The sequence below is a fragment of the Suncus etruscus genome, chromosome 8 (genome assembly GCF_024139225.1).
Source record: "Suncus etruscus isolate mSunEtr1 chromosome 8, mSunEtr1.pri.cur, whole genome shotgun sequence".
Classification (NCBI taxonomy): domain Eukaryota; kingdom Metazoa; phylum Chordata; class Mammalia; order Eulipotyphla; family Soricidae; genus Suncus; species Suncus etruscus.
In genome coordinates this window covers 94289594-94312752 of record NC_064855.1, presented here as the reverse complement: position 1 = coordinate 94312752, position 23159 = coordinate 94289594, and the positions used below count along the sequence as shown (strand labels likewise).

Sequence of the window (23159 nt, the reverse complement as noted above, 5' to 3'; positions counted from 1 at the left end):
CATAGTTGTATTACATACATAGTTATGCAATCCTTTTGACAATAGATATTTTATCCACACTTGATGCTTGTTTTATTGTCTTCCCAATAAATCAGGCTTGACTTAGAGGAAGAAATTATCAAGACAGTTTGGATACATTGTGGATATTGTTGTTTTTATTTGTTCTTTTTTTTTTTTTTTTTTGCCTCATTTGTAATTTTCTCCTTTTTTTCTGGGGAGGAAGAAGTTCCCATTGATACTCACATGGCCTGGGGCACTCTGAGCAGTTAAGTTCAAACTCCTTAGATTGTGATGTTGCTCCTTAGTTCTGCAGTGCTAGGGATTACCCAGGTCTCCCTGATTGTGTTGGGAGCATCCATAGTCACACCCAATGCTGCTGCTAATGCTCAGAGGACTCAGTGTTGTGAGTCAGGGTCAACTGCATGCACCTTAACTCCTTTGCTGTCTTTCTAGCCCATTTATACTTCCTCTCATCCTGCCCATTGTCTTATTTTTGTGTCATTTTTGTTATATAAAAGCTTTTTATATGCATACATAAAATTATTATATCTTTTCCCCTTATTCACAAATCATTGTGATTTCTATTACTATTTAGTAATATTACTATTAGTAATATAATATAATTTAGTAATATTTACTATTTCTATTTAGTTCAAGTTATTTCACTTACAGGGAAATAAATTTTTTGATGGACACATTTAGCTCCAAAAAGGAAATAAACTGCATTTTCTTCTTTTTAAATGGATTATGTGTCATCAGTAATACTATGGAAACTTTTTAAGGAAATTATGCATTAAAGAGCTTAATTATTCTCTTTCTTAAAAGGTTTCGCCCAAATACTAGAGAACTGTGGTGTTATAATGCTGTGGTTGCTGATGCCAGGCTTCCCTCTGCAACAGACATGCAGTCCAGATGTAGTATTCTAAGTCCTGAACTGGCCTTACCAACAGGATCAAGGGCTCTCACCACCCGATCGCATGCCGCATTGCATATTCTAGGTAAGCTTGCTTTTTGACCATTAACTAGTCTTCATTTGTGTTGAGGAGTTTTGTATAGAATATTTAGATTTGCCATTCTATTGTGCGCAGTAAACAGTAGCAGTAAACAGTAGCACTAAACAGTAGCTTAATGCAATATAAGCTAAGTACTCTCATTTCAAATATATTATCACATGCTGGCATTGAAATAAAAAAATTCAGAAATATTCTAACATAAAGTAGCCCTTACTGTAACTGATTGCAATAGATAGATTTTAAAAGCCATATCCATGTTGTGTTTACTTAATCTGAACATAAAAACTTTTGAGATACAAATGAACTATTTAAATATATAGCTATAAAGTTTATATGTATAACTTTAAGTTAACAAAATATAAATTATGTGGTCTCTTAAAAGACACCTTCTAAAGTCTTTCATAACTTTTTCTCTGTGCATGTCACTTTCCTTTTTATTCAATTTATTTGAAATATGCTTTTTCAGTAGTTTTATTATAGTGCTGTAAATTTTATACTGATCCACATTAAGTACAAATGCTATATTTTATTAGAGTAGACATAATTGTTTCTAGAAAGCAATCTTTAAAAGATTCATGTACATCTGGATTTTTCTTCTATAAAATCATATGCCTGTGTGTACTTCTTAAATTACATATGGAATTTCTTTCTTTTTCTCAAATTTTATCTGATAACACCAGTTAGTGATATCTCAAGTCTAATGGATCTTCTTTGAATAATATTTTTAAGAATTAAGTGAAAGGAATGCAGATATTCATAAAGGATTTCTTATTTTCAGAGATTCTTGATTTTGGCAAGACACTATATATGCTTAAATAAATTAATAAACCAAGTAGAAAAGAATTTTTATTGGTAGAAATTCCTCTTTCAAACATTTTTTAGTTTCAAGGTATTGAACTTTTTTTTTATTTTAGGATGTCTTGATACTTTGGCAGCTATGCAAGATTTAAAGATGGGTGTTGCAAGTACAGAGGAAGAGACCCAAGCAGTAATGAAGGTTTATTCCAAAGAAGATTATAGTGTAGTGAACAGGTTTGAAAGTATGTATAGTTATACCTAGGGGGTTATATCATAGTTCAGCTATGTATGAGCATTTTAAAACATTCTTCTTTGTATCTTTTAGGTCATGGAGGGGGTTGGGGTTATTCTGCTCATTCAGTAGAAGCTATTCGTTTTAGTGCCGACACTGACATTTTACTTGGTGGCCTTGGTCTTTTTGGAGGTAGAGGGGAATATACTGCTAAAATTAAGGTAAACATTTTATTGTCATTTTTCTATTTGTTTAAAAATGTTCCTTTGACTTCATTTATTATATTATGTAATACTTTCTTTTAATAAGGACTTAAGGAATCATGAGCATATAATACAGTAAACCACTAACCTATTTAAGAAGAGATTGACCCCGGAGAGATAGCACAGCGGCGTTTGCCTTGCAAGCAGCCAATCCAGGACCAAAGGTGGTTGGTTCAAATCCCGGTGTCCCATATGGTCCCCCGTGCCTGCCAGGAGCTATTTCTGAGCAGACAGCCAGGAGTAACCCCTGAGCATCGCCGGGTGTGGCCCAAAAACCAAAAAAAAAAAAAAAAGAAGAGATTGAAATAAAAATGGCTTTTAGATATTTTAGGCTGAGTAGATCAAGGATATAGGTAGACTGCAAGCTTTGCATACTTAGATATTTTGGGGGCCCACACCCAGCAGCACTCAGGAGTTACTCCTGGCTCTGTGCTCATAAATCTTTCATGGCAGGCACTGGGGACCATATGGGATGCCTGGAATCGAACTTGGGTTAGTCTTGGGTAGGCTGTGTGCTAGGCATATACCCTACGCTTGTGATATTGCTCTGGTCCAATAGATTCATATACTCTCTCACTCATCTCTTTTTACTCTCTCACTCATCTCTTTTTTCTCCTCTTTTTCTTCTCTCTTCCAATTCCTGTATTTTTTAAAAAAGAAATGTTAGCCATTAGTCTATATCTCAGTAAAAAAATATTTTTTTACCCTATCAGACTCCTTTCCATTAGTTTGGGTTCTTTGTTTGTTTTGTTTTGTTTTTGGGGGGTGGCACACCCAGCAGTACTCAGGATTTATTCCTGGCTCTGAACTCAGGGATCACTTCTAGCAGGCTCAGGGATGGGGTGCTGTTGCTTGAATTCAGGTTGACTACTGCAAAGCAAATATCTTACCCACTGTACTATCATTTTAATCCTCTTGTAAACCTTTTTTGTTACTTATTGTTTCATATTCACCCCCCAATTCCTAAAACTGCCTCATAGTTTTATATGCTCAATTTTTTTTTATTGGTGAATATGAAACAATTAAGATATAGGGGCCATTAATTAAAGATCTTTTTTTATCATGCTCCAGATAAGGCTATGAGAAACCAAGAAGAATATAAGATTAATAAAATGTACATATTTTTAAAACAATACTAAGGGGGTTAAAACAAAAACAATGTGTCAACCATATGGAACTTGACAATTCAGGGAGGCACCAAAGACCAGAAGAACAGTAACTGTCATTCAACTATCATAGTCTGTAACACTGAATTTGTTTGGGTTGATGAGTTTTGCTACCAGCAAATAGAATAGATGTAGTGTTGGCAGAGAGATAGGACAAAGGATTATTCTAAGTCTTTTATCTCAGTGACTAGGTAAATGATGGTGCCACATATCAGAACAGGGAGGGAAAGAGGAGGGTTGAGTGAGTCATTATAGAACTAGTGAAATTTAGGTATCTGGGTAAATCCATTGGCTGTTAAGATTGAGTTCTATTTCATAAGCATAGAACTAAAAACCTGAGACTACTAGCATAGTAATCAACCAATAAATTTAAGTATACCCTATTCTTCCTTGTTGGTGTGATTGTCATTTTTTATAGTTCTGTTACAGTTCCCAATAGGAATTAGGGAATTGGGGATGTAGCTCCACAGTGGAGTAATTATCAATATGCGGGAATGTGGGAAGCTTTGCAGTCTCCTGCACCTATAAAGAAAAACAATTTACAGAGAGACAAGGTAACGGATTTCTTACAAGTTAGTTCATTTTAAAATAACCTTTCCTCATTATTCATAAATTTTATTCATTTTTATCTTCTTGATTATTTTCCATATTCCTTTTCTCAGTCTCTGATCCTTCTTTTCCTCTCATCTCGCATTTTACTTCTCTCTCTTCCTTTCCCTCCTCCTATTCTTTTTGTCCCCTCTCAGCTCCCACCCACCCCCATTTTCTCTCCTTGAATGGGGAGTAGATAACTTGGTGCTACGATCCAGTGATATGGTGCTGCTAAGACCCTGTATTCCAGGATCCCCTTTCTCTTCTCTCTTCCTATCTTTCCACCTCACCTCTTTTATCTTCTTTTTCTACACATTTTTTCTCTCTTTTCCCGTGACATTTTATTTGCAACTATTATTTTTTTCTACTTTTTCTTAGATCCTTCTTTTCTGTTATTCCTCTTTCTCCATCATTAACCTTTTCATACCATTCTCATTGGGGTTTTTTCTAAATGCACCACAAGTATTTTATTAATTTTCAAACTTAATATTTCTTTTATGGACAAGAGAGAAAGTTTTTAAATCTTGTAAGTTTTGAAACAATATTCTTCCACCTTTTAAAGCTAATTAGATAAATTTGATTTTCTCAACTTAAGATGGTTACATCTGGTACATAACTGCTTGAATAGACTCATAGTACTATATAGATCAGAGTATAAATCAGGAGAATGGAGACTAATCTGACAATTAAATCATGCACAGATTTTATAATTCAAGCATATTTTTGTATATTTCACCAACCATTAAAAATGTAGAGGGGAGGATTATTTATAATAATAATGAATAATTTATTATTATTAAAAGGACAAATTGGCACATGCCAGGCATATGTGAGACCATGAGTTCAAACCCTGTTCGTACTTGGTTCCACTGGCACCTCCGCATGTAGCTGTGATGTCTCAGGAGGACCACCCTACCCTATGTACTTAAAGTGCTGGGCTCAAGCATGGAACTGTCAACGCCCACACTGTAGAAATGACTCAACACCACATCACACCACTTTCTGTTAATTTTACATTCTGTGTAATCCATAATACATCATGTATTGAACATGCACAAAATTATAAGCATAGTATTCTAGCTTGCATAACTGAATAGTTGGAATCTGTTTTTCTGATTTCCTCAGCTGTTTGAGCTGGGCCCTGATGGAGGAGATCATGAAACTGATGGGGACCTTCTGGCAGAGACAGATGTGCTGGCTTATGACTGTGCTGCTAGGTAAAGTTATCTTCATTGTTTCCTATAAATATTAACCATGTTAAAAAAAACCTGGAATTGAGTGTCTATGCTTTTGTATTAGAAAAAAATATAAAAATTTTTAAATAAGTATAATAGTTCTTGAGTTTCTGTTATGCCGTTTAGCATTTATGCATACAAGTATGAATCAGAAATATAATGATTTTTATTAAACTGATAAGAACAGATACTACACTTGAACATGGTCAAAAGGCCAAGAAGTGATAACATAATTTTTTGAGAAGGATCACATTTATTTAGATTGTTAAACAAGTATTAAAACATTTACATACTACTTTAAAGACTTTTTAACTTTCTATTTACTACTATTATACCCATTATATCTATCTTTTCCCTAAATACTTTGCATTCTTAGAATTTTATATTATAACACCACTACACATCTGTTCATTACTTTCTTCTTCCTCAAATGTCCCCTAATCTTCTTGTTACAGCTAATAAAGATTCCTTTCACTGGGCTACCTAGAACTTCGTACCTAGTTTGTATGAGAGGGTTTATTTTTATGTTTATACTTCTTACCATCAAACTGGTTAAACTTTATATAGTTAAAAATACTTTCCCTAAATTAATTCAATACTCAGGACAATTTTATGAATTAGACTTTTTTCTTTCATGTTTAAATGAGTTACTAAGGTACAGAGAGACTACAGTAATTTGCCTAACATAATTCGTTTACAAAGTTGCATACATTTAAACTGATCCATAACTTCAGTTTCATCTAAATATGGGCTCTTACCATGCTATCTCTCAATAAAACCTTTATGATATAAGTAAATTTTGTACCACAAGTCTGTTTCTAGTTTTGAACACACTGTTTTACTTTTTACAGTAATTTTTCAATTTTGCCCTATCTTTACTATACATATTTCCATATATTTAAGTAATTCTATCTTAAAAACACATTTTATTTTTGCTTGATTGGTTATTTTTTATTCTTATTTGGATTTTTTAAAATGTTGTTTGACGAGACTCATAATTGATTTCATGTTTGTAAGCAATTTCTTTAGGTAAAGATACTTGACAGCTAACTCCGAAGTTATTTGACACAATGGTTTTCTTTTTTTTTTTTTCCCTCAGAGAAAAGTATGCTATGATGTTTGACGAACCAGTTCTCCTGCAAGCTGGATGGTGGTATGTTGCATGGGCTCGAGTATCAGGACCCAGCAGTGACTGTGGATCTCATGGGCAAGCTTCTATCACCACAGATGATGGGTAAGAAAGTGTGTGACCCACAGCGATGGCATAGGAGGTTGCACATGACCAATCCAGTTCAATTCCTGGAATTTGATATGGTTCCCATGAGTAATTCCTGAGTGTAGAGCCTGAGAATCGAATAGGTGTTGCCCCCAAATACATTTAAAAAAAAAAATCAATTCTGTTATGCAACTATTTTCTTTTTGTTAGTGGAGTATTTGAAAACTCAAGTCTTTTAACTGTTTAAAATTAACATAGTTAAAGAATTATGACAGTTAAAAAATCATATAATTGCATGCCAAGTTAAAGTCTGGATAGGACAGAAGAAATAGGACCACAGTTCTGTGTTTTTAACAGTTTGCATCTAAGTGTTCCTGGGTATTAAATTATTTAAAAATTTATTTACTGTCTTGAAGGGTTAAAAATGATCAGTTATATAAAAAACAATTTCTAATTACATAATCAGAAATTGCATTGAGGAAAATGACAAGAAGAGGGAGAGTTTGGAAATCACAAAAACTAAGAAAGTAGGGCTGGAGAGATAGCGTGGAGGGAGAGCATTTGCTGGACGGTGTTTCAAATCCCGACATCTCATATCGTCCCCCCAGCCTGCCAGGAACAATTTCTGAGCGTAGAGCTAGGATTAACCCCTGGGTGCTGCTGGGTGTGTCCCAAAAACCAAAAAAAAAAAAAAAAAAAAGAAAGAAAGAAAGTATATACTTATTTAAAAATTAGCTATTAGAAAGTTTCAAAATTAAGGGTTATGGGCCATTGTAATTGGATAAACTAGGGAAATTTTTAAAAGTTTATAGATGCCTAGATTTTCAGTTTATAAGCACTTTTCATATGTATTATACCACTTAATTTCTTGAATAGCTTTGTGAATTATTTTTAAATCAAACGTGGATTTTGGATTTTTAGATGCTGATCTTTTTGTAGTCTCATTTAAAAAGACAGTTATGTGGGAAATTCTATTATACATGTACACGTGCGCACACACAGAGCTTTTGTGGTGCTGATGGGGTGGAATTATGAGGTGCCATGAGTACATTGGGACTGCCACAGGCAAAGCATATTCAGATCTGTTAATCAGTGTACCCCTTTCAGCTTTCTCTTGAGACTATGAGATTATGTGCTAGAACTAGAATGACTGCTGTGACACTGAACTGTTAGATTTCCACAGACAGCTCATTCAACTTTGGAATAACTGTATTTTGAAGCTAAAGCATATAATGTATCAACCTGAACAGCTTTAGAACTGCTTATATGTAAAAAGATTTTATTAAACTGTATCGCTCTGAGCCAGAGGGAGCAGAGAGTAGTGGACAGGTGGTTCAGTTCCAATGTTCAGTTCCTTCATTTTATTCATGAAACCTTTCAGAGCAGTAGTAAAATCTAAGCGTGATGCTTTTTTGTTTTTCATTTTAACTTGTTTATTTTCCATGAAGACTAAATTTCTGCTTATTAACAGTAAGATTTGAATGCATAAGTTTAATGATAAGTTAACTCCTTATTGCCCTTAACTGAATTTTGAATCATGTTCCTTTTGATAAATATTTTGATAAATTTGATAATTTTTTTTCTCTTCTTAGGGTTGTTTTCCAATTTAAAAGTTCAAAGAAATCAAATAATGGTACAGATGTCAATGCTGGTCAGATACCTCAGTTATTATACAGGTATGTAGTAAATGTTGCATTAATGACCATAGTTTATTCCTTTATCAGAATGAAATTGGATTGCTTTAAAATGTGTGTCTTAAGAAAATAAAATTAAGTATTTTAAGAAGTATTTTAAGATTTTAAGTATTGTTAAAATATTTAAGTATCAGCCATTTATATAACAGAAAAATAGCTACATTTAATAAGAACATTTAATGTTTTGCATTTTTAGACATTTTTCACATCAAAATTAAGTTTATGTAATGTTTTTAAATTTTATTGCAGTCAGCCATTATTTTCAATATTGTTAATAGTAGGATTTCATGCGTACAACCATGTGCCACCACATCTTCCACCAGTGTTCTCTTCCCTCCACTTATGCCTCAGCAACCCCCGCCCCCATTTAAAACTCCTCTTCCCATGGTTAGTTCAGTTCTTTAGACTGATTTTGGTTCCTATTTCCTTTGGTTCTTTTTTTTTATTCCATTGTTAGACTTCTTTACATTCTATTTATGAGTAAGATTATTCTGTCACTGTCCCCGCTCCTTCTGACTGACTTCACAAATTATAATAATCTTCAGTTCCATTCACATAGTAGCTACTAGTTCAGTTTTATCTTTTCTTATAACAATTAGTATTTTATTGAGTATACATACCATAGTTTGTTTAGCAACTCATCTGTCCTTGGACACTTGGATTGTTTCCAGATTTTGGCTATTTAGAATAGTACTGCAATGAATTTAAGAGTGTAAATGTCTATTCTGAATAGGGATCCTTAGGTTAGATACCAAGAAGCAGGATTGCTGAATTCTTCACAATTGATCTTAGCCAAAAGGCCAAGAAGAGATAGGATTGCTGAATTCTTATGGAAGCTGAATTCTTAGGTTTTGCTAGTTGAGAAATTCCTTTTCCTCACATTCCCATGAACACTGTTGTTTTTGTTTTGTTGATGTGTGCCAGCCTCACTGGTATGAGTTGATCTTATGTCTTACTTTGTATTTTTCTGATGATAGGTGATAGAAAGCATTTTTTTTTTTTTTTTTGGTTTTTCGGGCCACACCCGTTTGATGCTCAGAGGTTACTCTTGGCTAAGCACTCAGAAATTGCCCCTGGCTTGCGGGGACCATCTGGGTTGCTGGGCCTTCCTTGGCTAGCGCTAGCGCTTGCAAGGCAGACACCTTACCTCTAGTGCCATCTCACTGGCCGCTAGAGAGCATATTTTTAATATTTCTTTGGGCCATATGATTGGTCATTATTACATACCAATTGACTATCAAAAACTTCTTTGAGGGCCCAGAGAGATAGCACAGTGGCGTTTGCCTTGCAAGCAGCTGATCCAGGACCAAAGGTGGTTGGTTCGAATCCCCATGACCCATATGGTTCCCTGTGACTGCCAGGAGCTATTTCTGACAGCCAGGAGTAACCCCTGAGCACTGCCGGGTGTGCCCCAAAAACCAAAAAAAAAAAAACCAAAAAAAAAAAACTTCTTTGAGGAAGTTTCTGTTCATCTCTACTCACTTATTTTTTATGGGTTGATCATTTTTGTGAAATTTATAGGAGCTTTATGTATGTATATAATACTATCCTTTGTGAGGTGAATTGTGGACATATCTTTTCTTCCAGTTTATAAGGTATCTTTTTATTGTGGTTATCTTTTTTTGGTGGTGCAGAAGCAAGCTTTTTAATTTGATGCAGTCCTGTTTTCTTATATCAAGCTTAATTTTTAACTACCTGACTCAAAACTTATGTTTTGCCAGTAAAAGTATTTTAATGAGTTGGTTTACAATCTCTTATTTTTAATATCAATTTAAGAATGTTATAAACTACTTATATTAGGGAAAGAAATCATGGTGATTTCAAAAACTGCAATGGCTTCTTTTACACACAGATTGAGTTATAGTTCTTAATTTTGTTATCTCATTGTAGAATTAAGAAAATCCTTGAAAAATATTTTAACTTCTTTTTTTTTAAGCTTATTGTTACATTTTTTTTCTTTATTTGAATATCTTGATTACATAAATGATTGTGATTAGGTTTCAGTCATGTAAAGAACACCCCCCTTCACCAGTGCAACATTCCCACCACCAATGTCCCAAATCTCCTCCAATCCACCCCACCCCCACCTGTACTCCAGACAGGCTTTCCAGTTCCCTCATTCATTCACATAATTATGGTAGTTCTCTGTGTAGTTATTTCTATAGCTGTACTCACCACTCTTTGTGGTGAGCTTCATGAAGTGAGCTGGTGTTCCAGCCCTCCTCTCATTATCTCTGAAATTTCTGATATTTTCTCTTGTGATAGAGTATTATAATAATTTTAGAAAGGAGAATTAAAATGTCTGTGGGGAAAATTAAAGTTATTTCCAGAACAGTGATTGTCTTTCTTCCAAATTCTTTCTAATATCCATTTTGAAAAGAATCTATATTATATTAATGTTACTTTTTCCAAAAAATATAGTTTTAAACACAATTTATCAAACTATATATTACATGTGCTTTGTGAACACAGCTTCTCGACCTGGGTGAAGCAAGGTAATCTTTTTATTGACATTTATTTAGAAAGATATGAGGAAGAGAAAAGGAGAAGTCAGTGTTCTAGAGAGAACACAGGCTTCTCCAGAATGGAAATAAGCAAGCAAACAAGAAACCTAAAAACAAGCAGGCAAGATAACATGTTCAGGGGGAGCACAGGCTTGACGAGCAGTATCTGGACTACTTTTGAGTAAAATTAAACAACTTTTAATAGTAGCATAAATAATAGTAATAATAAAGTATAGTATCTAGTAAAAGAAGAGAATGTTTGCTATCTTTCCTTACAAATGTGGATTTTCAAAGATGAAGTACTCACATGTCAGTTTTTTTTTTAATTTTGACACTGTTATACAAACTGCTATTATGAAGGTTTCATACATGAAATATTTCAGAACTACATCCTCCACTCAGTCTCCCTCTCCCATGATATACTCCCTATTGAAGACAAATCCTCATTTTCTGTTCATATGTCAGAATTGTCATTTAGTATAGGAACATGTTCCTAAGGTACCCCATAATAGTATTTTATCTAACAAAAAAAGTGTTATTATTTATTATTGCATGGCTGTATTTTTTAAAATTAAAAATGTGGTTGGACTTGTCTGCTTTTAGACTTCCAACCAGTGATGGCAGTGCATCAAAAGGCAAGCAGCAAACCAGTGAACCTGTACACATCTTAAAGAGGTCGTTTGCAAGAACTGTGTCAGTGGTAAGCTATGTAAAATTCTTCTACCTTTTCTATCCAGTGTTCAGCTTCATTAAATATTTGGTATTTACATATTATTTTAAGAGCCTTTCAGCATATCCTTGTGAATTCAGCTTTGATTTTGTGTTTAGCATTGATATTCTAAAGGTAACATGTATGTTTTAATTATTGGGAGAATAGGACTTCTGATTTTGACATGCCTTTAGAAACATTTTCTAATAAATCTTGCTGAAGTAGTTAAGAACTGGGGAAAAAAGCAAAGATGTGAGATGGGAATGAAAATAAGGCTAAGGAAATTAAATGAGTTAATGTGTATGGACTTTTTAATGGTTTTTTTTTTGTGTGTGTGTGGTTTTGGGGTCACACCCAGCAATGCTCAGGGGTTACTCCTGGCTTCATGCTCAGAAATTGCTCCTGGCAGGCAAGGGGAACCATATGGGACGCTGGGATTCGAACCGATGACCTTCTGCATGAAAGGCAAACTCCTTACCACCTTGCTGTCTCTCCGGCCCCTGTATGGACTTTTTAAAACTACCCATTTTGTATGTAATCATTTGTGGGTTATTAGTATAGAATGAATTGCTAATACACTGTAATTGGAAGATCATAGGAAGATCATAGTATGTTCAAAAATTTTTGTAGTTGTTTTGTTTTGGGGCCACAACTGATGATTGCTGCCTCTGCTCTCTATTTTGTTACTCCTGTCTGTGTTTGGGAGACCTTCTGAAGTGTGTGGTATAAAACTGGAGTCATTAACATTCAGTGCTAGCGCCCTACCTGCTGTACTGTCTCTCCACTTCCGGAGTTAATTTCCTGGCCCTGTACTCAGCAAGATGATCGTATGCTTTACATGCAGAAGGTTCAGGTTGAATTCATCACACTGCATGGTTCCCTGACACCAAGCTAGTCATAGTTCCTGAGCACTGCCGTTCCATTTGTGACCCAAAATTTAAAAAAAATTATTTTTATATTATATGTAATGACTAAAGGCTCTTTAGACATTATCTAGTTTAAGTATATCATTGCATTATTTTGAATTTGTGTAATATAATGAATACAAATTGCTTTTAAGATTATGGAACTGAGTGGCTGGTAGTAGTTCATAATTGGTAAACTGCCTAGGAAATAGATTTGGGGGAATGGTGGTACACCCTCTGATACTTAGGGATACTCCTGACTCTGTGTTCAGGGATTTATGGGGCTGCTCAGGAACCATATGGGATACCAGAGATCAAACCTGGGTAAGCTGCATGTAAAGCAAGTGCCCTCACCACTTACTGTTGCTCTGGCCCAGGAGGTAGACTTTTGAAATTTCTTTTTTGTCTTTTTTAAAACAACAACAACAAAAAAAAAGACTTGGTGGTAAAAGGATGAAGTAGGGATAAAGTTTTATTAAGAGTTTATTCAAGTTCTTTCCCCAATTCCTTCAGCACGATATATAGTCACTATTTATATTTTGCTGTGTATCCTTTCAGATCATTATTTACATGTACATACATAGGTTTATTAGTTTACATATACAATATGGCTTGTAACATACTTGTTTTTAAGTCTAGTGTTTTCCGTTTTAAAAATTTTGTAGTTTGGGTCAGAGCAATAGCACAACAGTTAGGGCGGTTGCCTTGACACGGTCGACTTGGGTTCAATCCCTGGTATCCCATATGATTTCCCAGGTTTGCCAAGAGTGATTTCTGAGCGCAGAGCCTGGAGTAACCACTCAGCATTATTAGGTGTGGCCCAAAAGGCAAAAAAAAAAAAATGGTTTTCTAATAGGGGAGAGAGAGAGGGAGGAAAGGTAGAAGGGAGGAGAATACTTAGAAAACTGAGAACAGGCTTTTGTGTACAAGGGCTCTATTGTCACCTAAGCAACATGGAAATCCATTTAGTCTTTGTTTTACCATGTCCAGTTGACCTTAGAGTTTAACACAGTGTACAAGAGTGATAGTAAGTAAACTGCACAGGGTGTTTGCCTTGCACACGCCAGACCCAGGTTTGATTCCCAGTATCCCGTATGGTTTCCTTGAGCATAGAGCCAAGAGTAAGCCCTGAGCACTGCTTTAAAATCAGAATTGAAAAAATAAATAAATAAATAAATAAAAATAAAAAACAGAATGTGCAATTTCAACTCGTGAGTACTGCCAGATGTGGCCACGGAAAAACTAAATGCCCCCTTTAGTGCCTTAGTTTGTGCAATACATATCTGTCATGCTAGTACTTTTGACTATATCTCTATCATTCTAATATGTACATAGATTCCTATAATAATGGGCTATAAAATTTATATATAAATTAGACAGTACAGTGGGCAAGGCATTTGCCTTGCATGTGGCCAACCTGGATTTGATCCTCAGGACCCTAATCATCCCCTTAACACCACTTGGAATAAACCCTGAGTACCACTGGGTGTGGGTCAAAAACAAACAAAAAAATCTCATATTTTTTTTTGAATAATTTTGTTCCCACTTACCTGGGAACAAGTGTATTATAATCAATGATGTAATACATGTTTTTTTTAATAAAGTAATTTATGTAGTTAACAAAATGACCTTTACATTTTAACTTACGCGAACCTCTTTTTTCATTGAATCAGTTCATCACTTTATTTCTATAATTATTTAAAGATCTTTGAATACTTAAATACGTATTTGTATATTTCTGCTGGAAGTGTTTCAATTTAAAATTTGCTAAACCATGTCAAACTGACCTTCCAAAAGAGTTAAGGCAATTAGCAGAATGTGCGATTTCACTTAGAGACCATAAGCACTTTGTGTCATGGTGCCTGAGCATATTTTTGGTATTAAGGTCAATTTGGTTTCTCTTTACCCAAATAAATATCTTTGTTTTTATCATCTCTTATTCCGATCACTTTTGCCAATGCTTAGTAATCCTTTTATATTTTTGTCTTAGAGGTTTTTGGGGGCTGTCTGATAGCTATGTTTATATAAAAAAATAATCCTTTTTATTTAAAATAAAACATCAATTCAGGGGCCGGAGAGACAGCATGGAGATAAGGTGCTTTCCTTACCTTCGGTGGTTCGAATCCCAGCATTCCATATGGTCCCCTGACTCTGCCAGGAGCTATTTCTGAATGTAGAATCAGGAGTAACCCCTGAGTACTGCTGGGTGTGACCCAAAAACAAAAACAAACAAACAGGAAAGCCCAACATAAATTCATTCTTTATATTACTATGATAAGGGAACTTAACATTTGATGGACTGGGAGTAGTACTTTGCTTTGAAAATCATCTTGTATTTATAGTCATCTAAGTATGACATAATTTTTATAGCAATAAGAAAGGCAAGGTTTTCCTAGGGATATACTCTAGGAACACAAAAATACAAATTAGAAATCCCTTCCTCACACCTATATTCATTTCAGCACTATTTACAATAGCCAGACTCTGGAAACAACCAAGATGCCCTTCAACAGATTAATGGCTAAAGAAACAATGGAATATTATGCAGCCATCAGTAGAGATGAAGTTCTACATAAATGGACATGGAAACTATTACGCTGAGTGAAATAAGTCAGAGGGAGAGAGAGCCACACACACAGAATAGTTTTACTCATCTTTGGACTTTAAGAAAACTTAAAGGCATTATTGTAATAAGGCCCAGAGACAATAAAGTTAAGGGCTGGAAGGGCCGGAGGGACTGGCTCACCACAAAGAATGGTGAATGGTGTTAGGGAAACAACTACACTAACAACTAGCATGACAGTGTTAAAGAATGAGAGAAGTAGAATGCCTGTCTTGAATATAAGCAGGGATGGGGGAGGAGGGGACCATTGGTGGTGGGAATGTTGCACTGGTGAAGGGGGTTCTGTTTAAACCCAACTACAATCATGCTTGTAATTATGGTGCTTAAGTAAAGACTTTACATATCAAAAAAAAAAATAAATAAAAGGCAAAAGGCAAGTGGTTAGCCAATACCTGAAACACATATTCTGAAATTTGAGAAATTGGAGTAAGGATTCTTTAGTATTATTTTGTAATGTTTATTAGCTTGTGCATTAAGAATTGATATTATTTATGTAGTAAGTTTTAATAGTTAAATGTAAAATAAGTTATTTGGTACTGTCACCAATATTTAATAATAAAGCAGTTTATTCTGCTGTGATAGTGTTTATTTTAATTTTTTACATAATTTTAGATTTATAATACAAAGGTCTATTTTTTTCAAAAGATTATATATGTGTTACTTGTGTCATCAATCGGTAGCAAAAATCTTTATAAATATGTTCTTAAATAGGGAAATATTAAAGAATGTTGTTTTGATAAGTGTTTTATGCCAACACTGTTAACAGTAATAGAATGAAGAAGGTATACAGATGTTAACTCTAGCAAAGATCTATGAAGAAGTTTGACATAAAGTTTTTTTGGTTTTTTTTTTTTTGTTTTGTTTTGTTTTTTTGTTTGTTTTGTTTTTTGGTTTTTGGGCCACACCCGGTAACGCTCAGGGGTTACTCCTGGCTATGCTCTCAGAAGTCGCTCCTGGCTTGGGGGACCATATAGGACGCTGGGGGATCGAACCGCTGTCCGTCCTAGGCTAGCGCAGGCAAGGCAGGCACCTTACCTCTAGCGCCACAGCCCGGCCCCAAGGAATTGGTGTGGGTGAAATGGAGCAAGCAGCCTTTTTATATTGTTTTGGGTCACACCCTGCAATGCTCAGCATTACTGCCTGGTTTTGGTTTTTGTTTTTGTTTGTTTGTTTGTTTTGGTGGTTTTAGGGTCACACCCTGCAGTACTCAGGGGTTATTCCTGGCTCCACGCTCAGAAATTGCTCCTGGCAGGCACGGAGGACCATATGGGACACCAGGATTCGAACCGATGACCTCCTGCATGAAAGGCAAACGCCTTACCTCCATGCTATCTCTCCGGCCCCTGACATAAAGTTTTAAGGTTAAATGTCTTTCCACTTTTTTTGACTTTTGGTATCATTGAAACTAATTGTTACCTGTTTCTCATATTCTGGTTAGGAATGTTTTGAGTCATTGTTAAGTATTCTTCATTGGAGTTGGACCACCTTAGTCTTGGGAGTTGAAGAACTTAGAGGATTAAAAGGATTCCAGTTCACAGCTACACTTCTAGATTTAGAGAGACTACGCTTTGTGGGTACTTGCTGTCTGAGATTATTGCGTGTCTATACCTGTGAAATTTACCCAGTGTCAGGTATGATGCATTTTTAAATATTTGAGAAATATTTTCAAGAAACATGAGAAAAGTTTATTTATGGAGGGAAGTTAAGGGCATTACAATCCTGAGCTCCCTTTATTCTGTTATAAAAATGAGAGAAAACTGTCCTGCTCTGATGTTTATGCACTTACTCACAAAGAAAAATGGAGTTACCTTGTTTACACTGACAACAAAAAGGCTTGTTATATTGAAGTTAAATATTATTTTGCTGAAACATTCTTTCTTTTTTGCGGGGAGGACCACACCTGGTGATGCTCAAGGGATACTCCTGGCTTGGGGGACCATATGGAGTGCCGGGGGATAGAACCACAGTCTATTGTAGGCTAGTGTGGGCAAGGCAGACAGACGTCTTACCACTTCTGCCACCACTCCGGCCCTATCGAAACATTCTTGTCAAATGCAATTTGAACTTAAATGCTGAAAATAGTAGGCTTTTCTTCCCCCTACTTTATATTGAAAAGAAAAACAATTAGGTTCCGAGTGCAGGGGGTTATGATGGTCCCCATTTGATCCAGTCACAAGGTATATAGTTCCTAGAGCCCCCAATCCCATCAGAACTGGAGTGTGACCCCTAAGGAAGTTGCCAGTGAACCTTGGATTCTTGAGCGCTACTTGGGAGGCCAAAAAAAAAAAAAAAAGGGAGACAGAGGGCCAGAGCTATAGCACAGTGAATAGGGCATTTGCCTTGCATGTGGCCAACCTGGGTTCAATTTTGGCATCCTATATAATGCCCTGCACACTGCCAGGAATGACTCCTGAGTGCAGAGCCAGGAATAATCCCTAAGTAACTCTGGATATGACTGGCCCCACCCCACCCCCCCAAAAAAAGAGAAGAATTTTGAAATTTTTTTGTATCTAGGTTATATGTACTTGTTTTTAAGTAGGAAATTATTTCAGTTATAATGAGTATTTTTCTACATAGTTACTATTTTATTTAATTAGTAATCATTTTCTATTCCCTTATAGCTACAGGAAAAGCAGTTGTAGAAGAAACTAGCAAATTAGCAGAATGTATTGGGAAAACCAGAACTTTGTTGAGAAAAATTTTATCAGAAGGAGTTGATCACTGCATGGTGAAGTTGGACAATGATCCTCAGGGCTATCTCAGTCAGCCACTGAGCCTCCTCGAAGCTGTCCTACAGGAGTGTCACAACACCTTCACAGCTTGCTTCCATTCCTTCTACCCAACTCCGGCCTTACAGTGGGCTTGCCTCTGTGATCTGCTGAACTGTTTGGATCAGGTAATTGAGTTTTGTTAGTAACTGAAAGTTTTATACACTAATCAGTACTCTTAAGAACTCTTCAAATTGCATTTGCCTCTGTCTTTACAACATGCAACAAACCTAAATAAGGAAACCATTTAGATACATTGGATTTTAAACCAAGTTTTAAAAAACTTACTTGCTTTGTTAGTTTTAGTTAGAAAAATGTCCTAGAAGAATAATATTTGCCACCCCCATATCTGCAAAATATATAAAGAGAATTTGGAGTTCACCTGCATGCTAACATTATTTATTCAGAGCACCAGAGCAAAATAACTGACAGAACTTAAGGGATAAATAAATAAATTTACACAGAAAATTTAATTCTCCATTGAGTAATTATCAAAACAACTAGATTAAAAACTGAGTAGGTATACAACACAGTTAACACTTCCAAACATCTTAGTTTATGTGGTATTTATAAATTATTTATATTTAAAACAGAATATAAATTCTTTTTACTAGCATATGGAGCTCATTAAGATAGGTTATATGCTAAGCCATAAAAAGATTTTAGTAAATTGTAAAAGATTAAAGTTTAACAATTTTTTTTTCAGACTACAGTGGGTTTTTATTTTGTTTTAGGTTTTTTTTTAAATCTTTTTATTGAGGCTATTGTGAATTTTAAGTCCTTCACAGTTGTATTTCAGGTGTTTAGTGACAGTGAATTAGGGCCATTCCCACCACCAGTGTTGACCTCCCTTTACCATAGTTTCCCACATGCATCCCAACCCTCCACCCCTACCCCCCTGGACTACTTAGTGTAATAGGTTCATTTTGTGTTAGCTTGTTATAGTTTGGGTCTCTTGATTCTGTTCCTGTTGACTTTGGCTTGGGTATATAGATCTGACCTCTTCTTTTTTTTTTCCTCACTCAACATTCTTGTGACCACTTGGTCCCTGGGCCCCATCCACTTTTTTTTTTTCTCCTTTTCTCAATTTTTAAAAAGATAGAAATATGAGACAGAACAAAGTGATTCAAGTTCTATGGGAAAGCGGGAGCCCCTATCTAGAATATAAGTAAAATTAAGAGAAGAAAAGAAAAAAAGGGGGTAGGTGAAGGTGCAGGTATAGGTTTTGTTTTTTGTTCTTTTTTTGGCATAGGCACATCAAACGTTGGGGAAATTGAAAAGAAAATTCCACTGGTCTAAGAGATACAGGGTGTCTCTACCCATGTTGCATACTCTCAAAAGACCAACTTCAGGCTCTGGGCATGATGGTTGTCCAGCCCTGATATTTCTCTTTGTGGTCCCAGAAAAAAATTCTGCTCAGTCACAGTTGACAAAGTCAGTCTTCAATAATTAGAAATCTTGTTTTTTGAACAGGTCCTAGGATGAAGCCTAGGATAAAATCTTTCCTTGTGGTTCCAGGAAAAGTTTGGTTTAGTCACAGTTGTTACAGTCTTTTGTAACTAGAAATATTGGTTCTTGCACAGATCCTAAGGCAGAGTTTCTTCTGATTTCATCTCACCAGTGGATGGGGAGGTAGGGCAACCTGCCCTTAAATCATGTTGTTGCTGTTTCCTCATTGTCAGGGTTCGACCACAGTGTTTTAAAATAGCATCTGTAATAAAACATTTTATGAACAGATAATAGAGCAATAGGGCACTTATCTTGAATGCGACCAGCCTAGGTTCTCTCCCCACCAAGCTGTATGTTTCCCCAATCCCCTCTCGAAATGATCCCTAAATTCATGAATGCCACTGGGTGTAGCTAAAACCGAAAGTAAAATAATGAAGGCTATTGAAAAAAACATAACTAAAAATTAATTACACTATGTAATTGGTGAATCAAAGAATTCTAAAATAAATTAAAAATCAGTGCATCTGAAATTAGAAGTATAATAGTATAAAATTTATGAGATTTGTCTACAACTGAGCTTAGACAAAATTTGTACCTTAAATGTTTATTATACTAGCAAAAAAAAAATTAAAAATCAGTATTATTTCCTTAGCACCTCCAAGTGTGTTAAATCCCCAAAATGAATTCAATTAACCATATTAATTAGTTGAATAAAGAGGGAAAATTAAATAGTCCTCAGTAAATACAGAGAAAACTTTTGATAAAATTTTTATTTGATTTGTGATTAAAACCTCAGTAAACTGAGATTAAAAACATCTTTAATCTGTTGATTAGTATTTTGAAATCTTTGGGTAGGGGCTGAAGAGATTAGTTCAGTGAGTAAGGTGTTTGCCTTGCATGTGCCTGACCCAAGTTCAATCTCTTGCATCCCATACAGTCTTGATATATTCCAGAGTGATTCCCATGTATAGAGCCAGGAATAAATACCAACAGGTATGATCCAAAACCAGAAAACAAAACCCCCAGATCTCTGGTTGATCTAATTTAATGGTGGCTGCTCCCCCAAGTTCAGGGATAGAAAGGTATCTTTAAACTAGTCTCATAATTAACTTATTTTTCTTGGCATTTAATTGGTAATTATTTCACTCTGATTAAAAAAATATACTAGTTAAATATTTCTAAATGAACCGTATTTTCCAACGTATAAGCCGACTTTTTTTTTTCTTTTTTCTTTTTTTCTTTTTGTTTTTTGGGCCACACCCATTGGATGCTTAGAGGTTACTCCTGGCTAAGTGCTCAGAAATTGCCCCTGGCTTGGGGGGACCATATGGGACGCCAGGGGATCGAACCGTGGTCCTTCCTTGGCTAGCTCTTGCACGGCAGACACCTTACATCTAGTGCCACCTCGCCGGCCCCATAAGACGACTTTTGAAACAAAAAAAAGTCAACCGAAAATAGGGGGTCGCCAAATATATCCTGAAAAATGTTTCAATATGCTGCTAAATGAAACAAACAAAAAAAAAATCAGGTCGCAGTTTCCAGATCTCTTTCTTGGGGGCTCCCAAACAGTACTGAGGAGATCTGGGGGCCACTTCTGGCAAAACCCAGCTAACTGTGTAGTTAGTTCAGTGCTAGGGTCCGAGGATGGGGTGTTGTGTGGTTCATGTAGTGGGTGAGATTAACTGACGGCACCAGGGAATTGCCAGAAAAGATGCCTATGATAAGGGACCAATCACTGCAAGGCTGCTCGGACCGCCTCTCTAACTCAGCCAGTCCAAGCAGGCTTTTGATGCATGCAAATTAGACAATGTTCTGGACCCGAATCTACAATGTAAAAAGCCTGCTCAGATTGGCCAGAGTCAGAGAGGAAGTCTATTACAGTATAACCTTTGAACCTTTGCTTGTTGTGATTGGCTCACTGTGGTACATACTGTTGCTGCACAGGAACGTTCTGTCTGATACAGGGAATATAGGCCTAAACCTATGTTTTAACTGCAAAATTAGGGGGTCGTCTTATACGCCGGAAAATACGGTATCTCTTAAGAAATTTTAAAGGCTAATATTGTTGAGCATAGGTACGGTGTTATACAGCAGATGTTGAGCATGTATTCATTTTCATAATTAAAACTATACTCAATAAGTACCAATTTCCTATATGCAGTTTCTGCAATCAGTCTCTTTTTTTCTCTGCTTCTATGAGTTTGACTATTTTAGGCAGATAATTCCAATAAGTGGAGTCCTGCAGTGTTTGTCTTTGAGTCTGGCTTATTTCACTTAGCTTAATGTCCTATAGGCTCATCTGTTGCTATAATAGTATATTTTGTTATGCAAATTTCTGAGAGAAATTTATTGTCAAGACTAATTCATAACTTGATAGTCTTTCAATCTGTGTAGTAAGATAAGCTTTTTCCCTCTTGCTACCAAACAGATTAATTTTTACACTGGTTTAATATATAGAATGTACTTTTTAGCCTTGTTTACATAAATATTTGACTTGCTAAGTAATATGTATGCATTTTTTGTGAATTAGGATTTCCTGTGTTGATGAGTTATCTTGTTTTATCCTACCCTCTTCATCTTGTCCCCTGTTGATGAGTTTTTAATGCTTTGTTTTAAACCCTTGCAAGCATATTAACAGATTTTCTAAATTGTGAAATAAAATGACATCATGTGACCTTTGTAAAATAATTTTATTACCATAATAAAATTATGCTAACTCCAGCATCAGTGAATTAGTAGTAGCATAAAATTGAAAGTTAAATAATTTATTTGAGGAAAGTCATTTTAGTGCTTATTACGGGAAATGAATCTGATATATGTTAATTTAGGTCTTTTTGGTGTCTTTGTGAATAGTTCTATTGAGCACCATGACTATAACAAATTATAAATACATGAACTCATTTTGGGGGTGTGAGCAACAACATTTTCTTAACATCTTTGTGTCAGAATAATTGTTAAAAATACTATTGTGATTATGCCATAACAAGACAAATGAGTGCTAGAGCATTTTGGTATGATTTAAGTTTTTTTAGCTACTACATACCCAGAAACTTATGTTGTATTGATGCAGTTTTTCTTTGATGAGTGTATGCTTTATTTTTAAAAGGATATCCAAGAAGCAAACTTCAAGACATCAAGCAGCCGACTCCTTGCTGCAGTTATGTCAGCTCTGTGCCACACTTCTGTGAAGCTCACTTCTATATTCCCTATTGCATATGATGGAGAAGTACTTCTGCGATCAATTGTTAAACAAGTTAGTACAGAGAATGATTCAACTCTGGTTCATCGTTTTCCCCTTTTGGTGGCACAGATGGAAAAACTCAGCCAAGTAGGTTTTTTCTTGAAATACGCTTTCTGTTGAGCACAAATTAAAACGAAGACGTGTTTATTTTGCTGATTTTTGCAAATCAGCAAATCTTTATACCAAATAATTATATTTGGTCACTATAAAATCTAAAATTGAGAGAATTTATTCATGTTTACTTATATGTATGTGAGCAGTCTTCGTTCTAAATTTTATTTTAAGCTATTTTTAAGCTATAAAACATGTCAGAATTATGCAATGAATTCCTTTCTTTTGAATATTTTAACGTAAGATACAAATAATGCAAGCAATATTACTATATTCTAGTAAAATATTTTATAGGCTGCTAAAATGGAATTTCAAAGAAATAAATTCTTTTTAAAGCATTATTCATATGTGAGTTAATCTTTTTTCAAAAGCCATAAAAGAGTTGAAACAGAATAGTTTCTCCAGTTCAATTTTCCATTGACTGTCACACAAAGATTAAAGAAACAGATCAATGTCAGAGAAACATTAAAAGACTAGTGCAGAACAGGAAGAAAATTGGCACAATCATGTAGTAGCTTTGTAGAATCTTGATAAAATAATAAAGTGGGATAATAAAAGCGATAGTAATTAAATGACAGTATAGCAGATAAGGCACTTGTCTTGCACACAGCTGACCTCATTTTGATCCCCAGCACATCTAT

The 23159-nt window shown here is 35.3% G+C and overlaps 1 protein-coding gene and 1 pseudogene across 1 annotated transcript in view; one reads left to right on the top strand and one right to left on the bottom strand.

Annotated features, from left to right (window-relative positions):
• The window catches only part of MYCBP2 (MYC binding protein 2), a 234133-nt gene that overhangs the window by 83558 nt on the left and 127416 nt on the right, over positions 1 to 23159 (top strand). Inside the window, exons 23-32 of the mRNA XM_049778932.1 lie at positions 826 to 998; positions 1928 to 2053; positions 2137 to 2264; positions 5189 to 5280; positions 6398 to 6532; positions 8107 to 8190; positions 11316 to 11412; positions 16388 to 16580; positions 17571 to 17845; positions 22273 to 22494. Coding sequence (XP_049634889.1) covers positions 826 to 998; positions 1928 to 2053; positions 2137 to 2264; positions 5189 to 5280; positions 6398 to 6532; positions 8107 to 8190; positions 11316 to 11412; positions 16388 to 16580; positions 17571 to 17845; positions 22273 to 22494 — 1525 coding nt within the window. The remainder of the gene's footprint in view (positions 1 to 825; positions 999 to 1927; positions 2054 to 2136; positions 2265 to 5188; positions 5281 to 6397; positions 6533 to 8106; positions 8191 to 11315; positions 11413 to 16387; positions 16581 to 17570; positions 17846 to 22272; positions 22495 to 23159) is intronic.
• LOC126016829 (uncharacterized) lies at positions 5401 to 5524 on the bottom strand (annotated as a pseudogene).